The 23,019-nt window shown below is 52.5% G+C and overlaps 1 protein-coding gene across 27 annotated transcripts in view; it reads right to left on the bottom strand.

Moving 5' to 3' along the window:
• Positions 1-779: 779 nt before the first annotated feature.
• Positions 780-23,019, bottom strand: part of LOC147369546 (protocadherin gamma-C4) — a 185,828-nt gene continuing 163,588 nt past the window's right edge. For 23 of the 27 annotated variants that reach the window (XM_086412081.1, XM_086412076.1, XM_086412074.1 and 20 more), the window contains 3 exons: positions 16,027-16,085; positions 7,643-7,731; positions 780-2,765 (listed from right to left, as the gene is read on the bottom strand). In XM_086412081.1, coding sequence (XP_086268207.1) covers positions 2,539-2,765; positions 7,643-7,731; positions 16,027-16,085 — 375 coding nt within the window. In that variant the 3' untranslated portion in view covers positions 780-2,538. Of the gene's footprint in view, positions 2,766-7,642; positions 7,732-16,026; positions 16,086-17,579; positions 17,746-19,318; positions 22,264-23,019 lie in introns of those variants that run through there. The other 4 variants (XR_015167545.1, XM_086412089.1, XM_086412090.1 and 1 more) reach the window with 4 other exon arrangements.

Here is a 23,019-nt window from a genome sequence, read left to right as displayed (position 1 = left end):
AAGCGCCGAGAAAGGAGGGAGGCCGTTTGGTTTGCGGGTAATCCGATGTCAATCCGATGTCCGGCGTGCCCTCTGTCCCCTGGACGCCCCCCTCCCCCTTTCCTGCACACACGCAAGGAAGCGGCGAACCCTGCGTTTCCATGGCTTTGCTACAGAGTGTAACCTAGAATGTGAATTCCAGATGGGAAATCAGGGGCAAGCTGTTCACTGGGCTTCTGGCATTCCCTCCCTCCCACCCTCGCGGCATTCCCAAGCCCCCTGAGGTGGGGGGAGGGGTGGGGGTGGAAGAGGGCGGGCAAAGGAGAGTCCACCCTCCTCCCGCGCAGCCGGGAGGGCGCTCAGAGTGGTCACTTGAGCAGGGAAGGGGCGGAACTCGGGAAGCGTCCACGGCCCCCGCTCCAGCTCTGTGTTCAGCGCGCGCCGCCCCCTCGCACGGGTCTGCTCTTCTGCCTGGAGACAGCGGCAGACAACTGCGCACTGCCACGTCGCGCTCAGAAATCCCTCCTCCACTGCGGACCCGCAAGCCGATTACACACACAGTGTACAGTCCCACAGGCACCATTACGGTCAACCAGACACCTATTATATGTGCACAATCGTGCTGCACGCATACACAGCCGCATTTAACAATTATACACAGATACTCAGGCAGTGACACAAAACCAAGACGCAACACAATCATCGCCTCCCGATCCCGCTCTTCTAGCATACTACTCTGAGTTCATCACTTCATCCATACACGCCAGGAGCCCCCATCTCTTACACAGAAACAGCCCACCTTTCAGAAGAAACCTTTTAATTTTTCAAAGAAAAAAAAGCCATATAAATATTAGAGTATAAAACTTGCGTGAGACACAGGAAGGGGGTGGGGTTGGGAGCTACGTGACTATGCAAAGAGAAGCGCTTAGAGGAGTCAGTACGCGGGAAGGGGGTCGCCGCAGCGCGTGGACACAGCACAAAACACAGCACGGGCCGCCGCGGGCGGGTTCGGGGACAGACGGCTGCGCGGAGCCGGCCGCCCGCTCGCCATCACGGAAAAATACGCCGCACTATACACTATTGGTTATTCTACACCAGCCGAAAGAGGGAGGGGGTTCCTATACTAAATAAGGGCCGGAGTGGGGTTCTCGAGAAGCCCCGCTGGGTGAGCGGGACCCCGGGGGCAGAGGGGTGAGCAGAGGAAGATCTATGCACAAGGAGGCACTGGGGGACTTTAACCAGGCTCTGGCCACGAGGGGGCGGACTGGGGGCCTGGGCAGTGGCCTTCACAGAGAAGGAATGGCACCTGGCAAGGTGAAGGGCTGGGGCCGCTGGGGCAGGAGGCGCCCTGTGGAGAAGCCCTGATCTCAGGCTGACACTTTCTGTCCACTTGGTCCCTGCTCTAGCTCCCGTCCTTCCCAACCCAGGGACCAAAAATAGCTGAGCGGGCCCCTCCCTCCCTACTGGGGCCACACGGATCCTTCCACAGAAGCACCTCTGGAGTACCCAGCACCCACAGAGGCCCCTCTGACCTCTCCAGGGGACCTGTCCCAATCCTGTTCAGAGCTGCCTTGGACCACAAGGCCAGTTCAAACCCACCGGTTCTGGAAGCTCAGCCCAACGCTGGCTGCCAGGCTGCCCTGTACATGGGAGATGAGGGTCCAGCCTGGGGCATGGCTTCTGGCTGGAACCTGGGGATCTGGTCGGTACCCTGGGGCATACAGAGCCTCCTGCAAGACCCTGTTAACTGACAGGACCAAGCTTTGTCCACCCTCCATCCACACCCACACCCTTCTTTATCTTAGCACCCCACACTGTCTCAGAACATGCAGTGGGGTCTCTTGTTTGGGGAGGGGGAAGTCACAGCATGCAGTGGGAACATTAAATGATGACAAACAGAACAGAACAGAGGACTGGTCCCCAGGGTGTTGGGAAGAGGCATGGTAGCAGAATGCCCTCCCTAAATCCAGCAAGCATCAGTACCATGGGAATGGTGACCATGTCTCCCAAAAACTTGAGCTTGGTCTCAGGTTCTGGAAGGAGGCGAAGGGACTGGCACCAAACCATGCTTTTGGGGCAAGTTTGAGAATTGAAGGAGAGGTCAAGAAGTCATGATGCCCTTCCAACTCTTTAGAACTATGAGCCTTTTTAGGTCACCAGGTACCTCAACACCCCAACCACCTTAAGAAAGAGAAGGGTGGTGTAGGCAGGAGGGAGGTCGGGGATGGGCCTGATTGAATTTGTAAGATGGAGGAGTTCAGCTGTAACTGAAGGGGGTGTGATAAATGGTGTCTACACAAACCCCACTACCCCCATGGGCACAGCAAGTGATTGGATGGGGGTTCCCAGCAGAACTCCCTTTGCATATTCAATTCCCTGGGGGCAGGGGTGGGGGGTGTTGACCGGGCACTTGTTTCCATTTCCCAAGGGGAGCACGGCCTGGGCCCCTACCAGTTTCCTGGGGGTGAGCCCTGAAATCCGAGGCTTGGGCACAGGTAGGGAGAGGCTGGACTGGTTGGGGAGGGAGGCTGCCCTGTGGCTTTGGGCCTGGCCTCCATGTTACTTCTTTTCCTTCTTGCCTGACTTCTTCTTGTTGCCATTGCCCCCTGCCGGGGCCTTGCCATCACGCTTGCCAGCTGCGTTGGTCAGAGTGGCGTTGCTGCCAGGGATGTAGACATTCTGGCGGTAGTCGGGCACATGCTGCAGGGTGAACTGGGGCCCGTAGCGGGCACTCAAGCCCATGGTGCCGGTGCCCCCTCCCAGGGTGGAGCTCCCATCAGCGGCTTCTGCAGAGACAAGGGAAGGTCAGGGGCTAAACCTCAGGGTCCCCAAGTCCCTCTCTTCTAGCACCAGCAGGGACAGCAGTGGACATGCCATCCTGACCCACAAGGGTAGAACTAAGAGGCTCCAGAGTGGCCACCTAGGTTTGTTTTCCCAGCTCTTTTACCTACTAGCCAAGCCTTCCTTAACCTCCCTGTGTCTCCTCAGATTTCTGAATTGCAAAATGAGAATAATAAAGGTACCTACCTCCTCTGGTTTGGTGAAGGCTAACCAGGATTACAAGCACGTTGTAACTGAGATTACATACATCAAGCACCTGGAATAGTGCCCACTGCCTGGCGAGGGCATCAAACACGCTAGCCATCATCTCTCTCCAGGCTGAGACTTGGCTCTTGAGCCCCTGCCCCAGCCTTTCTCGGGGCAGCCTCTCTGGTCTCCATGCTAGACCTCCACGGTTCCTGCAGGTTCCTAGCCTGTTTCACCCAGTGCCAAGCACAGAGTGGGCACTGAGTCATTCTGTTTTGAGTGAGGGGTGGGGGCTCCTCCAGGGATTCATTTCAGAACAGCAATTGATGCCTACTCTGTGCCAGGGACCTTGCTAGATGCTGCGTGTGCATGATGGTGTCTAACCTGCACGCAACACTCCAGGGAGGTGTGTGGTAGTACCCTGCTATAGAGGTGAGAGAAGTCAGGGTCAGAGGAGGTAAAAGACTTGCCCGAGGCCACACCAGCCAGGACAGGGGGGTGGGGAGGGGTGGGGGTGAGGCCTAAGTACATCCTAGGTGTAGCTGTAGGGTATGGTCACCACCAGCAGAGGCCTGAACCTCATCACTACTCTGAGGGTGAAGAAGGGGAGAGGCTGAGAAGATGATGACTGACCAACTGTCTTAGGTCCAATGTGGCCCCAGGCTCACAATGGCAGAGTAGGTGACATCACAGAGCCCGGCTTCCTGCTCTGCACAAGGAGAAACTGGGGTCCCGAGGACTGCAAGTTCCCTGGGAGCTTGACAGAATCACAGCCTCTCAGAATCTGCATTTGAACACTGTATCCAGGTGACACGTGGCTCCAGGTGATGTGTGGCACATTGAAGGGAGAGAAATACAGAAGACCCTACTTCACTGAGGTTTTGTGAGGATTCCAGGAGAAAGTGCTTCACGCAGTGCCTGGGCACTTAGAGAGAGCTCACTGAAGGCTTGCTGTTGCCAAAATCACCATCACCCTCATCACTGTCACCGTCACCATACCGGGTGTCACGGCTTCTCCCCTCCATGCCCCCTACCTCCAGGGGGTTAAAAAAAAAAAAGAACAACACAGGGTTTTGATGACTCCGCTGAGTTCAGGAGGGCTCCTGTTGGAGTCCTCTGGCAGCTAGAGAGTTAAAGCCCCAGAACGCCCAGCCCAGACCTGTCCAGCAGAAGGGCTCCCAACTGGCCTTCCTCTATCCCCACCCTAGACCCTGGAAGTGCACAGGGAGAGTGACTAAACCCAGAGAGGCTGAGTAATCCTGGGACATCAACCAAGGATTGAGAAATAGAGAGACAGGAAATATTTTCATAGAACAGCATCAGAGGGGGAGGGACGCAAGGGAAAGCAAAGGAGAGAGGAGCCCCAGTCTTTCCGCCTCTTCATTCCAGGCTCAGGTTTCCACAACCTCCATTTCAAGTCCCAAATCCCTACGTCTGGGGCCTTCAAGGGGCGGGGAAGTGGGCTGGGTGGGAGGGAGCAGAGCCCACTTCCTTCTCTCTTTCCCCTAGCCCTTTCATTCCACTGACATTTCTACATTTTCTCTAATTAACTCCAGGAGGGAGCCGGTCCTCCACCGCCCCGCCCCTCCCTGCTGTCTGGGAATATAAGTGTTGGGGGGAGGGGCCCAGATCTAGCTTCAAGAGCCAGGGTTCCCAAGTGATTTAGGGGCAAAGAGGGGAGACGTCAGAGGCGCCAGTGAGAGAGAGAGAGGGGGAGAGATGGGCACCAAAAGGGGGAAGGGAGGCAGAAATAGAAAGATAGGAAGGGCGGGATTGGATAACTGGAAGCTAGGCCCACCCACATCCTACAACACACCCAGGATCTCTAAGAAGCACCCGAGCAGACAAAAATGACAAAGCCTGCCCCTGCCACCCCCTCCCTAGAAGCACAGACCTGATGTCGGCCTGCGTTATGGGATGCACTGAGGTGGGGCTAGCCAGGAGGGAAGAAGATTGGGAAACCCAGGGTGTAACACAGAAACAGGCCAGCCTGGAATTCTGTCCGGTCAGCTCTGCCACTAAGAGCCAGCCATATGACCTTGACCAAGGTCCTGTCTGACCCCAACCTCAGTTGGACAGCAGGCTCTCATCTTCTGGAGAATCAAGTCTGCAGAAGGGCACCTCCTTCTACCCTGCAAGACTTAGTTTGGGCAGGAACTGGGATCTTCCCTGAGCACAAGGAGAAACAGACTCTGAAGAGCAGCAAGGAAGAGGTTAAGGCACTGCCTGCCTCCACTCCCCTCTCCCACTCCAGCCTCACCTCAGGGAAACGGCTCCCAGCCCCAGCGTTCCCCCTCTGCCCTGCCGTCCCTACCCAGGGGCTGAAGGCAGAAGCTCCAAACAGCCCGGAAGGCCTGCTCACTCACCAGGGTGGGAGCCACAGACCGCAGCCTCCTGGAGAGCACACCTTCCCCTCAAATGTTTATGTAAAAAGCCTCCCAAGGTACTTATTCTCCCCACTCACTCGCCCTCAGCGGCCCCACAGGCCTGGCTGGGCTGGACTCCAGGAACCTCTCTGACTCCAGGGCCAGGAATCGGGTGTGAAAGTGAGAGTAGGGCCTGAGCCTGCCACCTCCACCCCCAGGGTCCATCCCCCAGGGCCAGGGTTTACTCCCGGGTCAGGCCCTGTGTGGGCTGGAGGGTGGAACCCTGACAGGGCAGGCAGCCTTCGGTGACCCCAGGGACCTCCTGGGAGGGTCTGGGGCTATAAATACTGACTCCGTTTCTGTTTTTAAAATCTGGATTTAGGCTAAAAAGGCTGCTTCCTGGCTTTAGGGTTTAAAGCCACAACAGCTAAATATACCTAACTGTCTGTTTACTTCCCTCAAGAGTCCAACTTGGCGTCTTCTCAGACCCCACCACCTGCGTCTCTCATACTCAGGGTCTGGCCTCTCTAGAATTACAGCAGCCCCCGCCCCACTGCCCCTCCCCACCCCCTGAACCTAGGCCAGCCCTGTCTTCCCAGAAGGCTGGTGCCCCTGCCGCTGCTCCCTTCCTCTTCATCAGCCATGGGCCTGGCCCCCACGGCCTCACAGACATCCAGGGAAGCCTTGTCAGACTAAACAAATGAAAATAAAGGGTGACCAGTTAAATGTGAATTTCATGTAAATTTTTTTTTTTTTAGTATAGTTATGTCCCAGTTCTAACATTTGGGACCTACTTATGCTAAAATACTATTTGTTGTTAAAATTTAACTGGCCATCCTGTATTTTATCTGGAACCCCAATCTGGGAGAATAATGCAGCATTGAGAGAAACCTGTTCGCCTAAAAGGGAAACTGAGGCTGATGGAAAGGCAGACGTGGTTACTGGAGCAGACAGGGCATGAACTTAGGAGCAAGCTGGGTTAGAACCTCTAGTCTGCAGCTCAAAATGGGGGCCTTCGAGCAAGCAGCTTCTCAGTCCCCTCATCTGTCAAATGGAAGGACTCAGACCTGCCTTGCAGAGTTGTGAGAAGATCCACCGACATGAGGCCCACCAAGCTTGCTGAGCATGAGCTGGGGCAGCATGCAGGCATGACGGCAGCGATGACTGCTGTGCCTTTATCTGATTCTCCACTAACCAGGCCTCCAGAGACACTGGACAGTGGGGCTCTCAGCTCACTGAGTGAGGCCAGTGCCTGAGTCCTCCGCCAGCCTCCATGTAAGCCCAGGGTTAGTCGCTCCAGAAGCTAGTGCTTATTAAACAGGCATTATTCTAATTCTACCTTCCATCCCACCAAGGGTCAAAAGAGACCACCATCTATCAATTTTTACCACTGCGGACTTCCACGTACTTTCACCCCTGTGCCCTTCCTCTCTGCCAATCCTGTCCCGAGGCTCCTGTGACACTACAGTGAGAGCTGTTGTTCCTGGTCCGATGTTATAGTTAGTGAGACCGCAGCCCAGAGGGAACGAGTCACTTGCTGGAGGACTCGCAGCCAAGCGGTGGTGCCAGGACTGGAATCCAGGCCGGCCTGCCTCCAGAGCCTGCACTCTTCAGTACTAATGATGTCATTCTCCCTCCATGCCCAGGACTCTTGGCTGTCATCCCTGAGGAGTAGCATCACCTGAATCTCTATCGTTGAAGGTCTTTGTTACCTTGTGGGAAAACCAAAATCCTGCTCTGGAAGTGGGGGCAACAAAGAAAAAAGAGAAGGGGTCCCCACAGGTCCGGCGTGTGTTTCCTACTGGGAGTATCCACACCCACTTCCCTGGCTTCAGGGCGGGTACGGATCAGGCTGCAGGCCCCGGTACTCCATGCTTTGCCATATCGTTTCACTGAATCCTCACAGCAACCCTTTGAGGTCTCTGTTCCCACTTTCTTGATTGAGGAAACTGAAGTTTAGAGAGATTAATTGATCAAAGGCACAAAGATGGCAAGTGGCAGAGCTAGGACCCAACCTATAGGTGTCCCTTCTGGGGCAACACTTGTAAACACTGCTCCCTACTTCTCCTCCAAGGATCTTTCCTTGTTCACTCCCTCCGGGCATCCCAGAGCCCCCATCCCTCAGCTACTCTCTAATCTGTCTTTTTCTGGAATTAAGGGCTGTGTAGACCAGCTGACGTATAGGCTGGAAGCCAGTCTCGGGGCACGGTGCTGTGGGATGCACCCCAGGACCCCAGGTCTCCCACTCCACACGTGTTGGCACAACTTACCACTGGCGGAGGCCAAGATCATGGCTTGTAGCATCTCTGTGTCGAACTGGTTGTTGGGCCAGGTGCCGGTTTCATCGCCATTTTGGGATCTGCAGAAAGAGTGGGCTGGTGAGCGTGCTCTCCCAAGCCACCCCACCCCGCCCTTCCTGTCCCCGCTCAGGGCCCCCAGATCTAGTGCCCAACCCCAGCTCTCACCCAAGACCTGCCCCTTTCAGCAAGGTAGGAGGGAGCTTACACAATCCTTCAGAAGCCAGACCCCACCTGCCAGTCCCCCAAATCAGCTTTCTACCTGTCGTTTCAGACACCATGGCCCTTGGAGGGAGCGGGCAGGACTCACTGCAAGCTGCATCCCCCGACCACTGCGAGGGAGCAGTGGCTCACAGTAAGGGAGAGCAGACCCTCTCCAGAGGACAGTGGAGGGTGGGAAACAGGAAAGAAGGTGCCACAGCTAGGGAAAGGCCTGAGAACCTAGACAGAACCCAAAGGCAGAGGCTGGGAGGCCCACGAGACGCTGGGGCTGGGGGAGAAGCTGCTAAAACTCAACCCTGATATGCTTTGGGGGCTCACTCAGGCCTCAGGATAAAATCCACAGGCGCCTGAGAACCAGCCCTTCCTATTTCCCAAGAACCCCACTCCCAGCATTCTATCGTGAACCCTTTCTGAGTCCCATTCCTGACTCCTTCACTCTCTCTTACCAGCTCCTTTTAGTCAGATACTGCTCCCTAGAATGCAAGCTTCTTACCTCTGCCTTGGCAACGTAAAGCGAATAAGTTTGTCAGAGGGGACCCCTGAGCCCACCCAGGCTGGGTTAGGTGCCTCTGCCGTGTTCCCACCCTCACTGGCTGCTCTGTGGCAGCTCTAGGCCCACAGGGACTGCCACTGTCCCACCCCCCTACCCACCCCTCCCCAAATCCGCTCCACCCACAGACCCAGTTCCTCGAGCTTTGGGAACAGGGCTGTGCCTGTTTCCTACTGAAGCACCTAGTTAACAACTTTAGATGCTCTAAACAGTGAGAAAAACACGAGGTGATTCATAATTGTTAAAAACGTTACCCTGAACTCTAAGGAATGGTACCCTGACCTGGACTTTTTCCCATAGTAATTTTACTCCTATGCTTTTAAGAGAATTTCCAAGGCTCAGATGATTTCCATTTTCGAGGGGAAGCGGAAGCAGCCTGACACAGTCTATTAGTTGACCTCTGCACTGTCTGGAACACTGAAATTCCTCAGTGAATGCTTGTTGCCTGAATTAATGAGGAGAGCCCTACTGAGAAAGTTAGGTCACTATGAGGTAAGAAGCATTTTGCACCAGGGGAGGGGCTGGAGGGCAGGCCCTGAAGGCAGGCCCTGAAGTTGGGGTGGGGGAGGGACGGAGTGTAAAAGTGTGTGTGTTTATCACGGTGGCCTGGCCAAGCAGAGTCAAGAACAGCTTTATGCTTTTTCCGAGGTCTGTCCTCGCTTGTGGTTTTTCCTGATCTGGAACTCAGGCAGCGGACGTGTCTAAGGCCCACCAGCTGCCGAGTGGCGCCCTCTTTGCTGTCACAGCAAAGGTAGAGTTAGGGCTGGAGGAGAAAGCAGGCAGGTCATTTCTCCCTCTGTAGAGTGGCAAGAGCTGGAACTCTGGATTCACTTATTCAACCAGTATTTATTGAGCAATTATTGTGTACCAGACACGGGGCTGGGTGCTGGGTTTGTAGCTGTGAACATGATTGAAATAGCCCGGTGTTCAGTCTCCAATGACAGGCTGATAGTAAATAATTACACGATCACTGAATTGTAATTGTGACAAGTGCCACAGAGGCAGAGAGCAGGGGTGTAAGAGAGTACTGACCTCATCGGGGTTAGGGAGCCAGTCAGTGCAGGCTTCCCCGAAGAAGAGACAGGGAGTTTAAATCTGAAGAAACCATCCAGGTGATCTGGAGAATGCCAGTCAAAGAAAAGTCGGAGGATAGAAAATCAATGCTCTGTAACTGCCGATGTAAAGACCAATTCAGGCAAGGTAGCAGTGAATACTTAAATATCACCCACAGATCACTGGCTAGTCACCAGCACTGTGAAAGCACCTTTGTAACACGGAGATCTGGGGGCACCGCTTTAACCCGGTGAACAAACTGAGCAACACTGACCATGAGACAAACCGACAACAAATGATTCCCAGCACAAAGAGCAGCGTCCCCCCCACAGTATTCCTACCAGACTGCGTGACCTGGCCCCATTGTGAGAAAATGATCCCCAAACACAGACTCTGGGATGTTTGGAAAGACAACTGGCCTGCAGTCTTTAAAACATGTCTATGTCATCACACACACACACACAAAACCTTCAAAAGGCAAGGAGGCTGTTTTAGATTAAAGGAGATGAAAGAGAGGTAACAAGCCAATGCAATTTACACTCCTTGATTGAATTCTGGCGTTAAAAAAAAAAACCAGGTTAAAAGGACATTTGGGGAATGTTTATGAAAATCTGCTAGTGGACTGTGTATTACTGCATTAATGTTAAAGTCTTCAAATGTGAGCATTCTTTTGTGGTTATGTATGAGAATGTTATTGTTATCAGGAGAGAGATACTGAAGTACTTCAAATGTTTTTAGGTCTGCAACTCTCAAATGGTTCAGGGTGTGTGTGTGTGCATGTCGCCAGAGAGAAAAGAGAAAATAAATGTACAAAATTTTAACGACTGATGAATCTAAGTTTAAAAGAGTATCTGGATGTTCATCATAGTATTCTTTCAACTTTAAGAGGTTTGAGCCATTTTAAAGTAAAAACTCGAGTGATACAGTAAAGTCAACTAGGAGAAGGGTAGTGTTGGAAGAGCTTTCCAAGCAAAAGGAGCAAAAAGCCCCAGCCTCTGAGGCTGGGCAAAGCTCAGCGAGCTCAAAGCACTAACAAAGCCAGTGTGGCTGCTACGGGACGTGGTGGTGGGGCTACAAAGTGTACACTGGAGATTGTGTTCTTATCCTAAGAGCTCTGGGAAATCTCTGAGGTATATAAAAGGGGGTTGTCAATTAAGTATTTAAAGATCACTGTTAAGGTAGGTAAACTCCTCCAACTTGAATTTTTTATTAAAATATTTTAGTTTCTTTTACTGTTACCTTCCAGATGTCTAAATCTCCAGTCTGTTGTACTGGTAATTTAACTCTGTAATAGAATAGTTTGCTGCCAACTCTTTATATTAAGTAATTTTAAAATATTTGTAATATTGTTGAGTGACTAATGAACCATTAAGTTCTTGGCATTAAAAAAAGAAGAAGATCACTGCTGCTCCCATGAGAAGACTGAGGGATGGGGGGCACCTCTGGGAGGGCAAGAGCCCAGTGATGGAGCCTCAGCCACCTCTGTCTCCATGACAACCCAGGAGTCCTCACTTGCAGGCAGACTGAGCTCTCCCTGGGCTCCCCTGGTGGGGCAGGGCTGAGGCAGGAGGGCTCAGGCTGAGACAAAGGGCCTAATGTGGATACAGTGGGGAGAGCAGATGGGGCGAGCAGCAGGGGGCTTGGAGCGGACAACAGGGTCAGACACCCTGTGCTGGTGGGTGATGGTGTTGAGGGAATGAAGGTGAGTGGAAAGGTGGGCCTGGAACCATGACGGACTGGGCGGGGCTGCGAGGAGGGTTCTTAGGAAATGACTGAAGGCTGGAGGCCAAGCACATGGGCAGGAGATGAGCAGAGAGAGAGTTCTTGTTGAGCCGTTTACTGAGAGCTTCTTATTTCTGGGTACTGGGCTGACTAAATTATATACATATTGTCTATTTCAGCCCAAGAAACACCCACAGGTAAGTGTTATTATCCTTATTTCCCAGCGGATGAAACCGGGGCTCAGAGAGGTTGAGAGACTTTCCCAAAACCACACAGCTGGCAAGAGGCAGCTGTTGTGAAATCACACAAAACTGGCCTAATGTGACTCCAAAGCCTCTGATCTTATACATAACAACATACTGGGCTTCAGGAGGGATGGGAACTCTTTCAGGATTTGAGGAACAGTGAAAAATAATAGTGAAGGAGACGGACTACATCTAACTGACCATTTTCCAAGTGTCAGTGCCTGTGACAGGCCCTAGGATTTAAGAGACGATATGATCTTGCCCTAAGGAGTTTGTATTCTGGTGTGCTGGGGGTGTGTGTGTGAGGGACAACCCCAGAGGCCAGGCTGCGGTTAAACGCTCCCTGCATCCTGCTCAAAACAAGGAGAAATATGGGGAAGTCACCCCTGACCTTAGCCTGGGCTTAACTGTGTTCAATCTAAGTGCATGTGTATCTTTTTAATGTAGTAAAAGCCTGTCTGTATCAGCTAAAATGTTTACCCATTAGAGAGGCTATTATGCAATAATTAAATGACTTATGAAGAACTTTTCTTATGATGTGGTGCAAAGAGAAAAAAAAAAACAGGCTACAATATTGATGGACAGTATGACCTCAATTACTAACAAAAACAAACAAAACTAGTGAGAAATATACTACTTGACTGGGATTAAAATGTGCTGATATCCTGTGAACAAGTCTGATCAGTTCGTCTAGATGATTAGATTTTAAAAAGCAGCAGTGGCAGAAACAAAAGCAACAGCAGAAAAAGCAAGAGCAGCCGCTTGCGCGTGCTAAGTGTACCAAGAAAAAAGTTTGAAATACATTTAAAAATATTAAGAGAGCTTAAGACATCAGACTCTCAAGCAGTTACAAAATGTGGACCTTAATTTGGATAAGCACACAAACAGGTTAACAGAGAGCAATATATAACTGGGGAAATCTGAATACAGACTAAGTATTTGATGATATTAATTAATATTATTATTACTATTAATCAATTACTTTTAGTGTTTGTGTGTTTAAAAAATGAATCATCTGTGAAAGATAGTGAAGACTGATGAAATACAACGGCTGTGATTTGTTTTAAAATAATTCGGTGGGAGGAGGGAGACACGAAACAAGTCAGAGGGTTAGCTGAAGATGGAGAGTGAGGCCAGAGAGTCTCATTACACCAGTGTCTCTACTCTTGCATAGATTTGAAATTTTCTGTATTAAAAAAGTTAGTGGTGGTTTCCCTGGGTTGTAAAATTATGAGTGATTTTAAAAACTGTTTTCTCTATTTCTCATGTTTCTATAATGAGCAAGGATTATGAGCAGAAAAAAGTAAATTGCTATTGGTTTGTTTGTTGAATGGCTGCCCAAACAGAGGGAAAGATAGTGTCCCCTGCGGAAGGCGGAATAGAAGGGGAAGGGCAGTGTGGTACCATCAAAGCAGAACAGTGTGGGGACCAGGGGAAGCCAAATGGAGAGTCTCCTCTGGGCAGAGGCTGGGAACAGCGGCGGGGAGGGGCCTGGGGCACAGCCTGAGAAAAGGAGAACTGGCTTGCTGGGCTCAGGCTTGAGACAACAGCTGTTGGGACTAGAAGCCAAGGATACAACTGAGCATAGATGGTGGAAGAGAAGAGGAGCCCCTGGCAGGCAAGGACTTCAGAAAACTCCCTTTTGTCCAGGCAATGTGCCACAGCACTGGCTTGAACCTGAACCAGGTTTACTGAAGAACTCAACACTAGCCCTGCTCTGAACCTGGTGTGCCAGTGGCTGAGATGGGCCAGAACCAGGGTTCACCTGAATGAGAGAAACCGCCCTTCTTCATCCTCTCGCTCCCCTCGACTCATCAGATTGGCAGCAGGGAAGAACTCCCACCACTCTGTTGATCATGAGAGGGCTCACCACAGGGCCTTGGCAAATGCTCTTTCCTCCACCTGGAATGCCTTTCCCCTTTCTTCAGCTGGTTGATTCTCAACCTCATTTCTTCCTGATGTCCTCCTGCCCCCTGGCTAGGTCACATCCCTACTGTATACTCTCAAGACCTACTGTATGCTCTTCATTGCACTTAGGATAGCTGGAATCTCACAATTTTTTTTGAGTAATTATTTGATTAATATTTGTCTCCCTCAACACACTATAAACTCCCTGAGGGCAGAGATTATGTCTATCTTATATCTCCTATACCTAAAACAGAAACCACCTGTTACTATTTACTGGATGAATGAAAGAGGGAAATCACAGTTGTTGAACCAGGCCCCTAACAATGATTTTGTCTGGGCCCCTGTTGCAGCTCAATCAGAATTCTTGATTCCGTCCCCTTCAAGCTACCCGAGGAAGGGAGAGTTCCTGAGCCTTCTCCTCCATCTCAAGAGCTCCCACGTGTAGTTAGGCTACCAAGTCTCTCACATAATGAAAAGGGACTTGAGAGTGGGGTAAGTGCCCCAGAGGGCACGTCCTAGTCCACTGCTGAGGCTGCCAAGGCAGCAGTGAGCTCTGCTTCAGGGCCAGCACGTGGCCTGGGGTGGTGGAGGGCCAAGGAAACACAAACTGCCCTGTATTTCTCATCACCTCAGCTCAAATGTCACTTCCGTTCTCTATCCCCCTCCCTCATTACACTCACATAACTGTCTTAGAACTTACTGTGAAAAAAAAAAAATTTAAAAAAAAAAAAAAGAACTTACTGTGATTTTTAACTAGAAATGTTTTTAGTGTAATTTGTTGTCAATTTTCTGTCTTCCTTGCTGGCATGGAAGCCTATGAGTACAGGGATCGTATCTGCTTGTTCACTGTTATACACTAGTGTTCAGCAAAGGGCCTGGCTCATAGTAGATGCTCAATAAATATTTGTTGAATAAATAAATACATGAACGAATAAACGAATGACCTAATGGATAACCTGCAGGAAGGCTGGCAAGACCAGCAGGGAGAAAGGAGACAGCGGGGGTCAAGAGGAGGGCAAGGGCAATCCAAATCGTCAGGTTTGCTGCCTTGTAGGGGCCTCAGCCAGGAACTGCCTGAGACCACGATACCAGAGGCAGGATTCACAAGCCCAGGACCTGAGTCTCCACCTTGCACCAAGGTGTCCTGGGCTCTGGTGGCAGTGAGGACTCAGCACCTGTAGCATTTGGATGGAACGTGGGCAGCAAGTGTCCAGCTAGCAAGGAGCTGGGAAGGCAGCCCAAGCTCGGCGCCCCTCTCTGTCTTCTGGGCCTATTGGACTCCACCAGGCTCCCGACTTCTAACAGGGAGGCCTGGCCCAGAGCCCACCCCTCTCCCCTCAGACCAACTGCAGGTCTTTTGCTGAAGTCCTCCCCCACTCCACCCCTGCCCCAGGGTGTTCCTGTCTTAGCAGGAATTCATACCAGATTGATCTGGGCAGCTGGGGCAGCCTGGAAGGGAGGGTGTACTGGGGACAGCAGGGATCAAAGGCTCTGTGTGTGAGGGGCAGGGGAGGGAGAGCGCCTGCGGGGTACAGGCGCCTACGTTGTGTGCTGGCTTGCCCACAAGTTTTAAGAAATGACAGACAGGGAGAGGGACGCAGAGTAAAAGTCAGGATAAAAACCTAGAGATAAATAAAGAGCAACAGAGAATGAGGCAAAAAGAGACAGAAAAGAGACTTAGATATACAGAAACAAAGAAACACAGGCTGAGAACAGAGAGGAAAGCAAAAATAGTGAGAAATAGAGATTGGAGACAGAAGAACACTAGGAAGTGATCAAAGGAGAAGAGGCAGAAGAGAAGTCAGGGACAGTGAGAGGAAGGCAGAGACAGAGAGAAAAGGAGAAACAGAGACTGAGACTAAGGAGGAGTCACATTTATTCATTGATTCCACATTTATTGAGCACCTAGCCATAGCAGGCGCAGCGCAAGGCACAGATCAGTGCAGGTGGACACAAACGGTAGGGACCGAGACACAGCAATAAAGACAGAAACAGAGAGAGACGAGGAGGAGGGAGAGGCAGACTAAGATGGGCTCTGAGCTGAGGACGGTTGAGAGTGGAGAGACCAGAGGCCTGCAAGCGGAGAAGGCAGGGCCGGGGGCCTGGGCGACCTGCCCCTCCAAGGCGGCTCTCCCACCTCAGCCCCACCTGCAGCCGCCTGGCTTCCCTCCCCTCAGCCTCAGCTCCTTCTTGCAGGCTCTGGAGGAGCCTCTGACTACTGACAGTTTCTCCTCTCCTCCTTCTGTCCCAGATTCCTCTGCCTGAACCCCAGTCAGGATGGAGGGCAGCCAAATCTGGGCCAGGGGGACGGAGCCAGACAGATAGGTATAAAAAGCCTCCTCTCCACCCAGAGACCAACCTTATGACCATGCTTAGCTCCAACAGAGCCCCCAAGACACAAGAAAAGGTTTGGGTGGTGGGGCTAAGGGAATGGGATGAGTGTGTGTTCCCAAAACAGCCACATTAGAAGCCTCTTCCTTCTGGGGTTTGTGCACCAGCCCCCAATACCCCAAAACCTTCCTGAAATCTGGAACTGAGGGAGGAAGCCATTTGTAGCCAAAGCTGAGCCCTCCCCTTCTCTCCCCCCATCTCCTCCCACGTCAGCACTGAGGAAAGTGCCGCAGAGAAGAGGGTGGGCTGGAGAGGCAGTCACCTACCCGCTGGTGCCGGGTCTCTGGGCCTGAGAGAATCGCCAATCCGTGTTGGGTGGGGCTTGCTGTGGAGAAAGCAGAGGGAAAGAGGCTGAGTACCAAAAAGGGCTAAAGTGAGGGTGGGGAGGGCTCGTTTTCAAAGATAAATTATACCCTCAGGTCTCAGAGGTCTGAGATCCCAAAGAAGTAAAATGACATTTATCCAATCACAGTGAACAAACTCAGGTTCCTTCCCTAAGCAAATTGCCCCTTCTTCCCTGCCCCCCACCTCAGAACTCCTGAGCTGAGGTTCAAGGGGTACCGGGATGTGTGTGTGTGTGTGCATGCACGCGCAGAGAAGGGCCCTCAAAGTGGCAGGGGAGGCTTTTGGATGAGAATTCCACCAGCCCTAGAAAGAATTTCATTCAGCTCCTCAGCTGGGAACAAAGCACCCTCTGCGGCAAGATGGCTGCTGTTCCTGGTAACCCTTTTCATGCCAGGCTGGGCCTTTACACATTCAGAAGGACACCTTCAGACCCTCTCTCTCAAGGATCCCTTCCCACAGCTAAATACATTATTAATTTAGGAGTCACGCCAGACTGGGCCTTTGCAGGGCATTCAAGCCCCAGGACACCTCTCACCCCCAGAATTCTGTGCCAGACAATGGCTGTGACTGAGGAGGAGAGAACAAGGCTGCTCTGTCTGGGACGGAGAGAACTGCTGGGATGGAGCCCAGCAGAGATCAAGCTCCCACAGCCTCCAAGCAGAGCCAAGTCAATCTCCAGGGCTCCCAAGGCACAGATCTGTAGCCATCCCCCACCTGGATGAAGGTGTGGGACTTGAGCCAGCCACCTCACTTTCAAGTTCCTCCCAGCCTTGCCAGAGGGTGTATTACCCCATCACACACTCTCATAGAGCACTCCTAGAGCTGTTTCCTCGCCATTCTGGACTGCTCTGGTAGTTAATTCTCACACTCACTCCCAGGAGAGGAGAGAGAGGTGTGAGCATCTCCAATTATACGGGGGAGAAGGAAGACTCAGGGCTGCCAAATGACACACTCTTAAGTCTCACAGGTGGCAGTGATGTGAGGAAACCCAGAAACTTAGCATTCCAGGTACCACAGGAGTCACCAGCACCATTCTGCAGATGCCATGGGAAGGGCACAGGGATGCCCAGCTCTCAGTCACAGTATTCTTCGACACAGCACAATTTAAACCGAGATGCAGGAGCCATGACAGACCGGAGGACAGGACCGAGGAGAACCCACAGCCTACATAAGGACAGCGGGTCCAGGTTTGTCCAGTTAGGGCTGCTCAGGGATAAGGAGCCCCAGCAGACTTTTCTCCACAAGCAACGCCCTGAAAGGGGAAAGAATGTCCACCTTTGCCTTGTCCCAGCAGGTGTAAACCATCCCTCCTGTTCTCCACCTTTAGAAGTACCAAGTGACTGAAAGCAGAGATTCTGGAGTTAAACAAATCTAGATTAGATCTTTGTCTATCACTTACCATGTGAACTTGAGCAAGTCACTTGACCTCTGTGAAACTCAGTTATAAGGGAGGGTGAGGAGTGCTAGTACCTACCCAACATAAGTGTGGGGAAGAGCAAAGGAGATGCTTTGGTTCTTAGAGGAAATCCGTAGTAAGGTTCTCTCAATCAGCTATCAGAATCCCATGGTGGTGTTGCTCCAAAATATAATTGATTCGGTAGGGGCAGAGTGGAGTACAGACATATTTTGACTAAAAGCTCCTGGAGTTATAGAAAATTACGTTATTTTACAACAAACATTTCCCCAAATATGAAACCACCTGCTGGTTTCTGGCAGAGGTCATGGTTTTCCAACAGCAGGGGAAGGAAGGGCTTGCCAGAGTCTTAGATACTTTGGTGGCAGTTTATGGTGGTTTAGTTGCTAAGTTGTGTCTGACTCTTGTGACCCAATGGACTACAGTCAGGCTCCTCTGTCTGGGATTTTCCAGGCAAGAATACTGGAGTGGATTGCCATTTCCTTCTCCAGGGGATCTTCCCGATGCAGGAATCGAACCTGGGTCTCCTGCATTGCAGGCAGATTCTTTACTGACTGAACTATGAAGGAAGCTTTGGTCAACTCCAAAGTCCCCGACATGGAGAAGGAAATGGCACTCCACTCCAATATTCTCACCTGGAAAAATCACATGGTCAGGAGTCTGGTGGGCTACAGTCCATAGGGTGGCAAAGAATCAGACACAACTGAAGCAACTGAGCACACAAAGCCCTGATGGTAGATCGCTGGGCCCATGTGGGCACGACGGCGCCAAACGCCTATGTCTTAGTATCCAGAACCCAGGTGCTCCAGGTTCCCACTTCCAGCCATAGGACGGGTCGGTGGTGCCACAGAGGGCCGAGGCGGCCTGTCCTACAGAGGTCTGTTCACTTGTCCCAGGCCGGCCCCACTGCCCCTTGAGCCACAGGGCATTGTGGCCTTCCTGAGCAAGGCTTCTGGGCAGGAGGCGCCCACCAAACTCTGCTCAGTGTCTGGGCCCAGACTGACCCACCAGCCCATGGGTCACAGAGTCCCGCCCGCCCCGCACCTAGAGCGCCCCCAGTGGCTGCAGCACTAGCGACTCGGGCCACCAAGAGGCCCACCAGGAGGCGACCAGTCCAGGCCGGGGCGGGGATAAGTGGGGCGGCCAAGACCTGGTATTTCCCTCAGGTTAAAACCTCTGAGGCTGGCAGCAAGGTGGGAGGGAAGCTGTGAGCTGTCGGGACACCCCTTTGCAATCAGCTGGCAGTTAAAGGCGGCGTATGAGGACAAGGATGGCCAGGTGCGAGGGGCGTGCGCAGGTGCAGCGTGGGGAGCCTGTGCGCTGTGCGTGGCACATGGGCCAACCACAGACGTGTTGGTTTGATGTGGGAATAAAGAGGGTTGTGAATCACAGTGAAGTCACCAGTCAAGAGAGTGGGAAGAAACCTAAGAAGAAACCTCAAGACCAGCAAAGCGTGCCTGCATTGGAGCCTAGGAGGTTGGCTGCAGAAAGGGATCTGTGGCTGCCTCTACCCAGACCTGGATCTGATGGAAAACACCAGAGTGATCGCCAGACCCCATGCTTTTCTGTCTGCCCTATCCTCTCTCCCCCCTCACCCACAGTTGCCATCACTTCCCCAGGCACAGCGCCCCATCCCTGCCTCGGCCACACCTCTGCTTCTGCACAATCCATCCAGTCCCGACATTCGACAGACATTAGAGTCAAACCCCACCAGAGGGAGCAGATGCCAAGTTCAAAGTCCCTGATGTGGGTGGGCGGCGTTTCCATTTCCGCCCCCAGGGGTAGCGCAGAGCCCTCACCTGGCTCCGCTCCAGCAGTGTGTTAGAGCGGGACCGGAAGGCGTCGGGCTCCGGTGCGAAAGCTGAGGGCTGCTGAACGCTGAGGGGCCTTAGAAAAGTGAAGTCACTGCCGTCAGAGGCTGGTGAAAAGCACGTCCTGTAGCAATGGCTGTGCGAGTCTGTGGGCCGCAGCGTCACCTCCATATACTTGAGTGTGCCGTCTGAGCTCACCTGTAGGTTGGGGCTGGATTGCTTATAGAACTCCCGGGAGGGCGAGTCCTGGCGCCCGCAGCACTGACCCCCACCCCCATCCCCGTCCCCCCGAAGGCACTTAGCTGACAGAAAGGTGAAGGTGACTAAGGATAAGAGGCTGGTGGCCGCAAGAGCCACAATGAGGTAAAGGGTAAGGTCTGAACGCTCAGGAGGGTGTGTGAGGAAGTCCCTGGATTTGGGCATTTCCTCAGGGTCCTCATCTTCCAGAACCAGCAGCACTGTGGCTGTGGAGGAGAGTGAAGGGTCACCATTGTCCCTCACCAGGACCACCACCTGCTGGGTGTCAGCGTCATCCTCCAGTAAGGCCCGGGCTGTTCGCACCTCACCAGTGTGTGCAGATACCAGGAACAGCCCTGGGGCTGTGGACTGTGGCAACAATGAATAGGAGAGCCAGGCATTGTGGCCTGCATCAGCATCTACAGCTGTCACCTTGGTGACCAAGGAGCCAGGAGGGGCAGATCGAGGGAGACGCTGGGGGAGTGAGAATTCCCGACCCGGTCTAGGGTGCAGCACAGTTGGGGCATTATCATTCTGGTCCAGGACAAACACGTGGAGAGAGGTGTTGGCGTGCAACGGGGGAGAGCCAGAGTCTCGAACGCCCACCACAATCTGCAGCATCTGCAGCAGTTCGTAGTCGAAAGTACGCTGGGCAAAGATCCGCCCATCCTCGGGGTTGACATACACAAAGGAGGAGGCTGGAGAGCCCTGAATCTGGTTCCCTACAATAGAGTAGGTAAGGCGGGCGTTATCCCCAGTGTCTGGATCGGAGGCAGCCACGGTGCAGAGAAGGGAGCCTGGAGGCCGGTTTTCTGGGATGTAAGCCATGTAGAGCTGCTGGGTGAAGTAGGGTGTGTTGTCATTTACATCTGAAATGTTGAGCCTGATGGTGAGATGTGCGTGCAAGGGAGGCGAGCCCGCATCATGGGCCAGCAGCTCAATGATATAGTGGGATGTAGCCTCACGGTCCAAAGGCTGACTGGTTAGGAGTGAGTAGTGGTTCTCAGAAGGTTTAATCTGAAATGGCAGGTCTGGAGAGAGATCAAGGCTCACTTCACCATTTCTCCCTGAGTCTCGGTCCCGCACATTAAACAATCCCACTACCGTGCCCACTGGTGTGCTCTCCAGGACAGGGTTGACCAAAGAGGCCAGTAGTACCTCTGGGGCATTGTCATTGGCATCCCCTACATCCACTTGAATCACACAGTGGCCTTCCATGGCTGGCTGTCCCTGGTCACGGGCTCTTGCATGAATTTCATAAAAACTTGACTCCTCGAAGTCAATGGGACCCAACACATGGATTGCTCCACTGCTAGGGTCTAGGCCAAAGAGGTTCCGCACTGCCTCAGATGTATGGTCTCCAAAAGAATAGTCTAGTTGGCCATTGGTGCCCTCGTCTGGATCAGTGGCGTTGAGGCGCAGCAGCAGTGTGCCCACGGGTGCATTCTCTGGGAGTCCCACACGTAGAACTGAGGACTGGAAGGTTGGAGCATTATCATTGATATCCAGCACAGTGACAGAGATAAGGGTGGTCCCTGAGCGGGCTGGGACGCCCCCATCCACAGCAGTGAGCACCAGCTGATGTCTTGCCTGGGTTTCACGGTCTAGCTGCTGCTCCAGCACCAGTTCTGGGAACAGCTTCCCATCTTTTAGGGTCTTCACATTCAGAGAAAAGTGGCTGCTGGGGCTTAGAGTATAGAAGCTCACAGTATTGGTGCCCACGTCAGGATCCTGGGCACTATCCAGTGGGAACCGTGCCCCCAGTGCAGCTGACTCTGAGATGCGTATCTCTCGCTCGGGGGTGGCAAAGCTCGGAGAGTTGTCATTGAGATCCAGGATTTCCACCTCTACACGGATTAGTTCCAGGGGGTGTTCGGTCACCACCTGTACTGGCAGCAGGCAGCTGGTGCTGGCTGCACACAGGCTCTCTCGGTCAATTTTCTGATTCACTGCCAGAGCACCACTCATCAAGCTCAGGGAAAAATATTGCCCATTCTCCTCAGCGCCCAACCGCAGCCGGCGGCTCAACAGATCTGCCACCTTTAAGCCTAGATCCTGAGCAACGTTCCCCACCAGCGTCCCTGGCTCAGACTCCTCCACCACAGAGTAATGAAGCTGCCCAGACACCCAGCCCCAGCAGCACAAGGACAACATGCACAGCACTTGCCATTTCCCAGCGAGCTGTGGGGGTGTCTTTGGTCCCATGACCCAGAAGTCCCTTCCTGGACACTGACTCTGTGCTGTCCTGTCTCCAAGGTAGACTCAGGGCTTGGAATGTAGCAGCTGAAATCTCTTATGTCTCCTTCCAGCCTCTTAAAAACTGCTCCGAGGTTTGTCTGCCTGCAGCAGTTCTTCTTAGTCACCAAATGGCGGGGGTGGGTTGGGGGGGAGGGGAATTGAATCTGAGTGGAGCTGGGGAGCTGGGGGAGGAGAGGCGGGCTAGAAGATCAGATCCCCCACCTCGGCTCTAAGTCTGATTGGCCCAAAAGTCTGTCTCCTCTCAACCAATTATAAAGTCTCCTCAGTCCTGGAAACCTTAGGAACCGGCGCTGCAAATCCGTGTCACAGAAGCCTCCTACCTCCCCACTTATTTCGTGCTGCAGGTTGATTCAGTTCCCTTGGCAGCAAAGTTTGACAGCTCAGATGGTGCTCAACAGGGAAGACAAAGTGGTACAAAACTTCTCAGGGTTCTGTCCCAGCAACTTCCTGTGTAACTTCAGAAACTCCCACTATTTCACTTGAACCATCAAAATGTTGTCCTTCTCCAGGAAGCAAAGCCCACGTGTTACCCCCTCCCTATCCCATTCTGCCAAACACTGCCAGAGTGAAAGAAAAGATTTGTTAGGACCCTTCAGAGTCTTGCTTGGACTCTCCAGCAGTACCTTGAGGAATCTCAATGTCATCGATGGCTATAAGGATTCTCTTTTTCTGAGATTCCACATGAGCTATGGAATGGGCATCACAGCTTGCGGTGGGGGATGAGAATACTTCTAGGACTGATCCAGGTCACCCAAGGAAGGTGGCTAGAATCTAGGCATGGTCTCAAGGCTTCATGGTTTCATCAATTCAGAAGAACTCTACTTAAAAACTCCCAGATTGGCTGTCTCTATGAATTCCTCAGCAGCAAGACAGGTTTTGATACTTAGTGATTTTACTTACTGCCTTCCCCTCTCCCAAAGAGGTAATGTTCCTCTGCCCCAGTCGACTGCATCTAGCTCCGATCCCAATGGGGACTTGATTGGGAGACCTGAAGACCTCGGACAAAAAGACCCTTGCTTCCACCTTGTTGCCTCTCTAATCCCTTGGCTCTTTCCTCTTATGTTTCAAGAGGGGCTTCCCTGCTGGCTCAGTGGTAAAGAATCCACCTGCCAATGCAGGAGATGTGGGTTCGATCCCTGGGTTGGAAAGATCCCCTGGAGAAGGCAACCCACTCCAGTATTCTTGCCTGGGAA

Source organism: Bos grunniens, chromosome 7 (genome assembly GCF_055505025.1).
Source record: "Bos grunniens cultivar Pamir isolate PY7600 chromosome 7, Bosgru_T2T1.0, whole genome shotgun sequence".
Lineage (NCBI taxonomy): Eukaryota > Metazoa > Chordata > Mammalia > Artiodactyla > Bovidae > Bos > Bos grunniens.
This window is presented reverse-complemented; position numbering and strand designations above follow the sequence as displayed.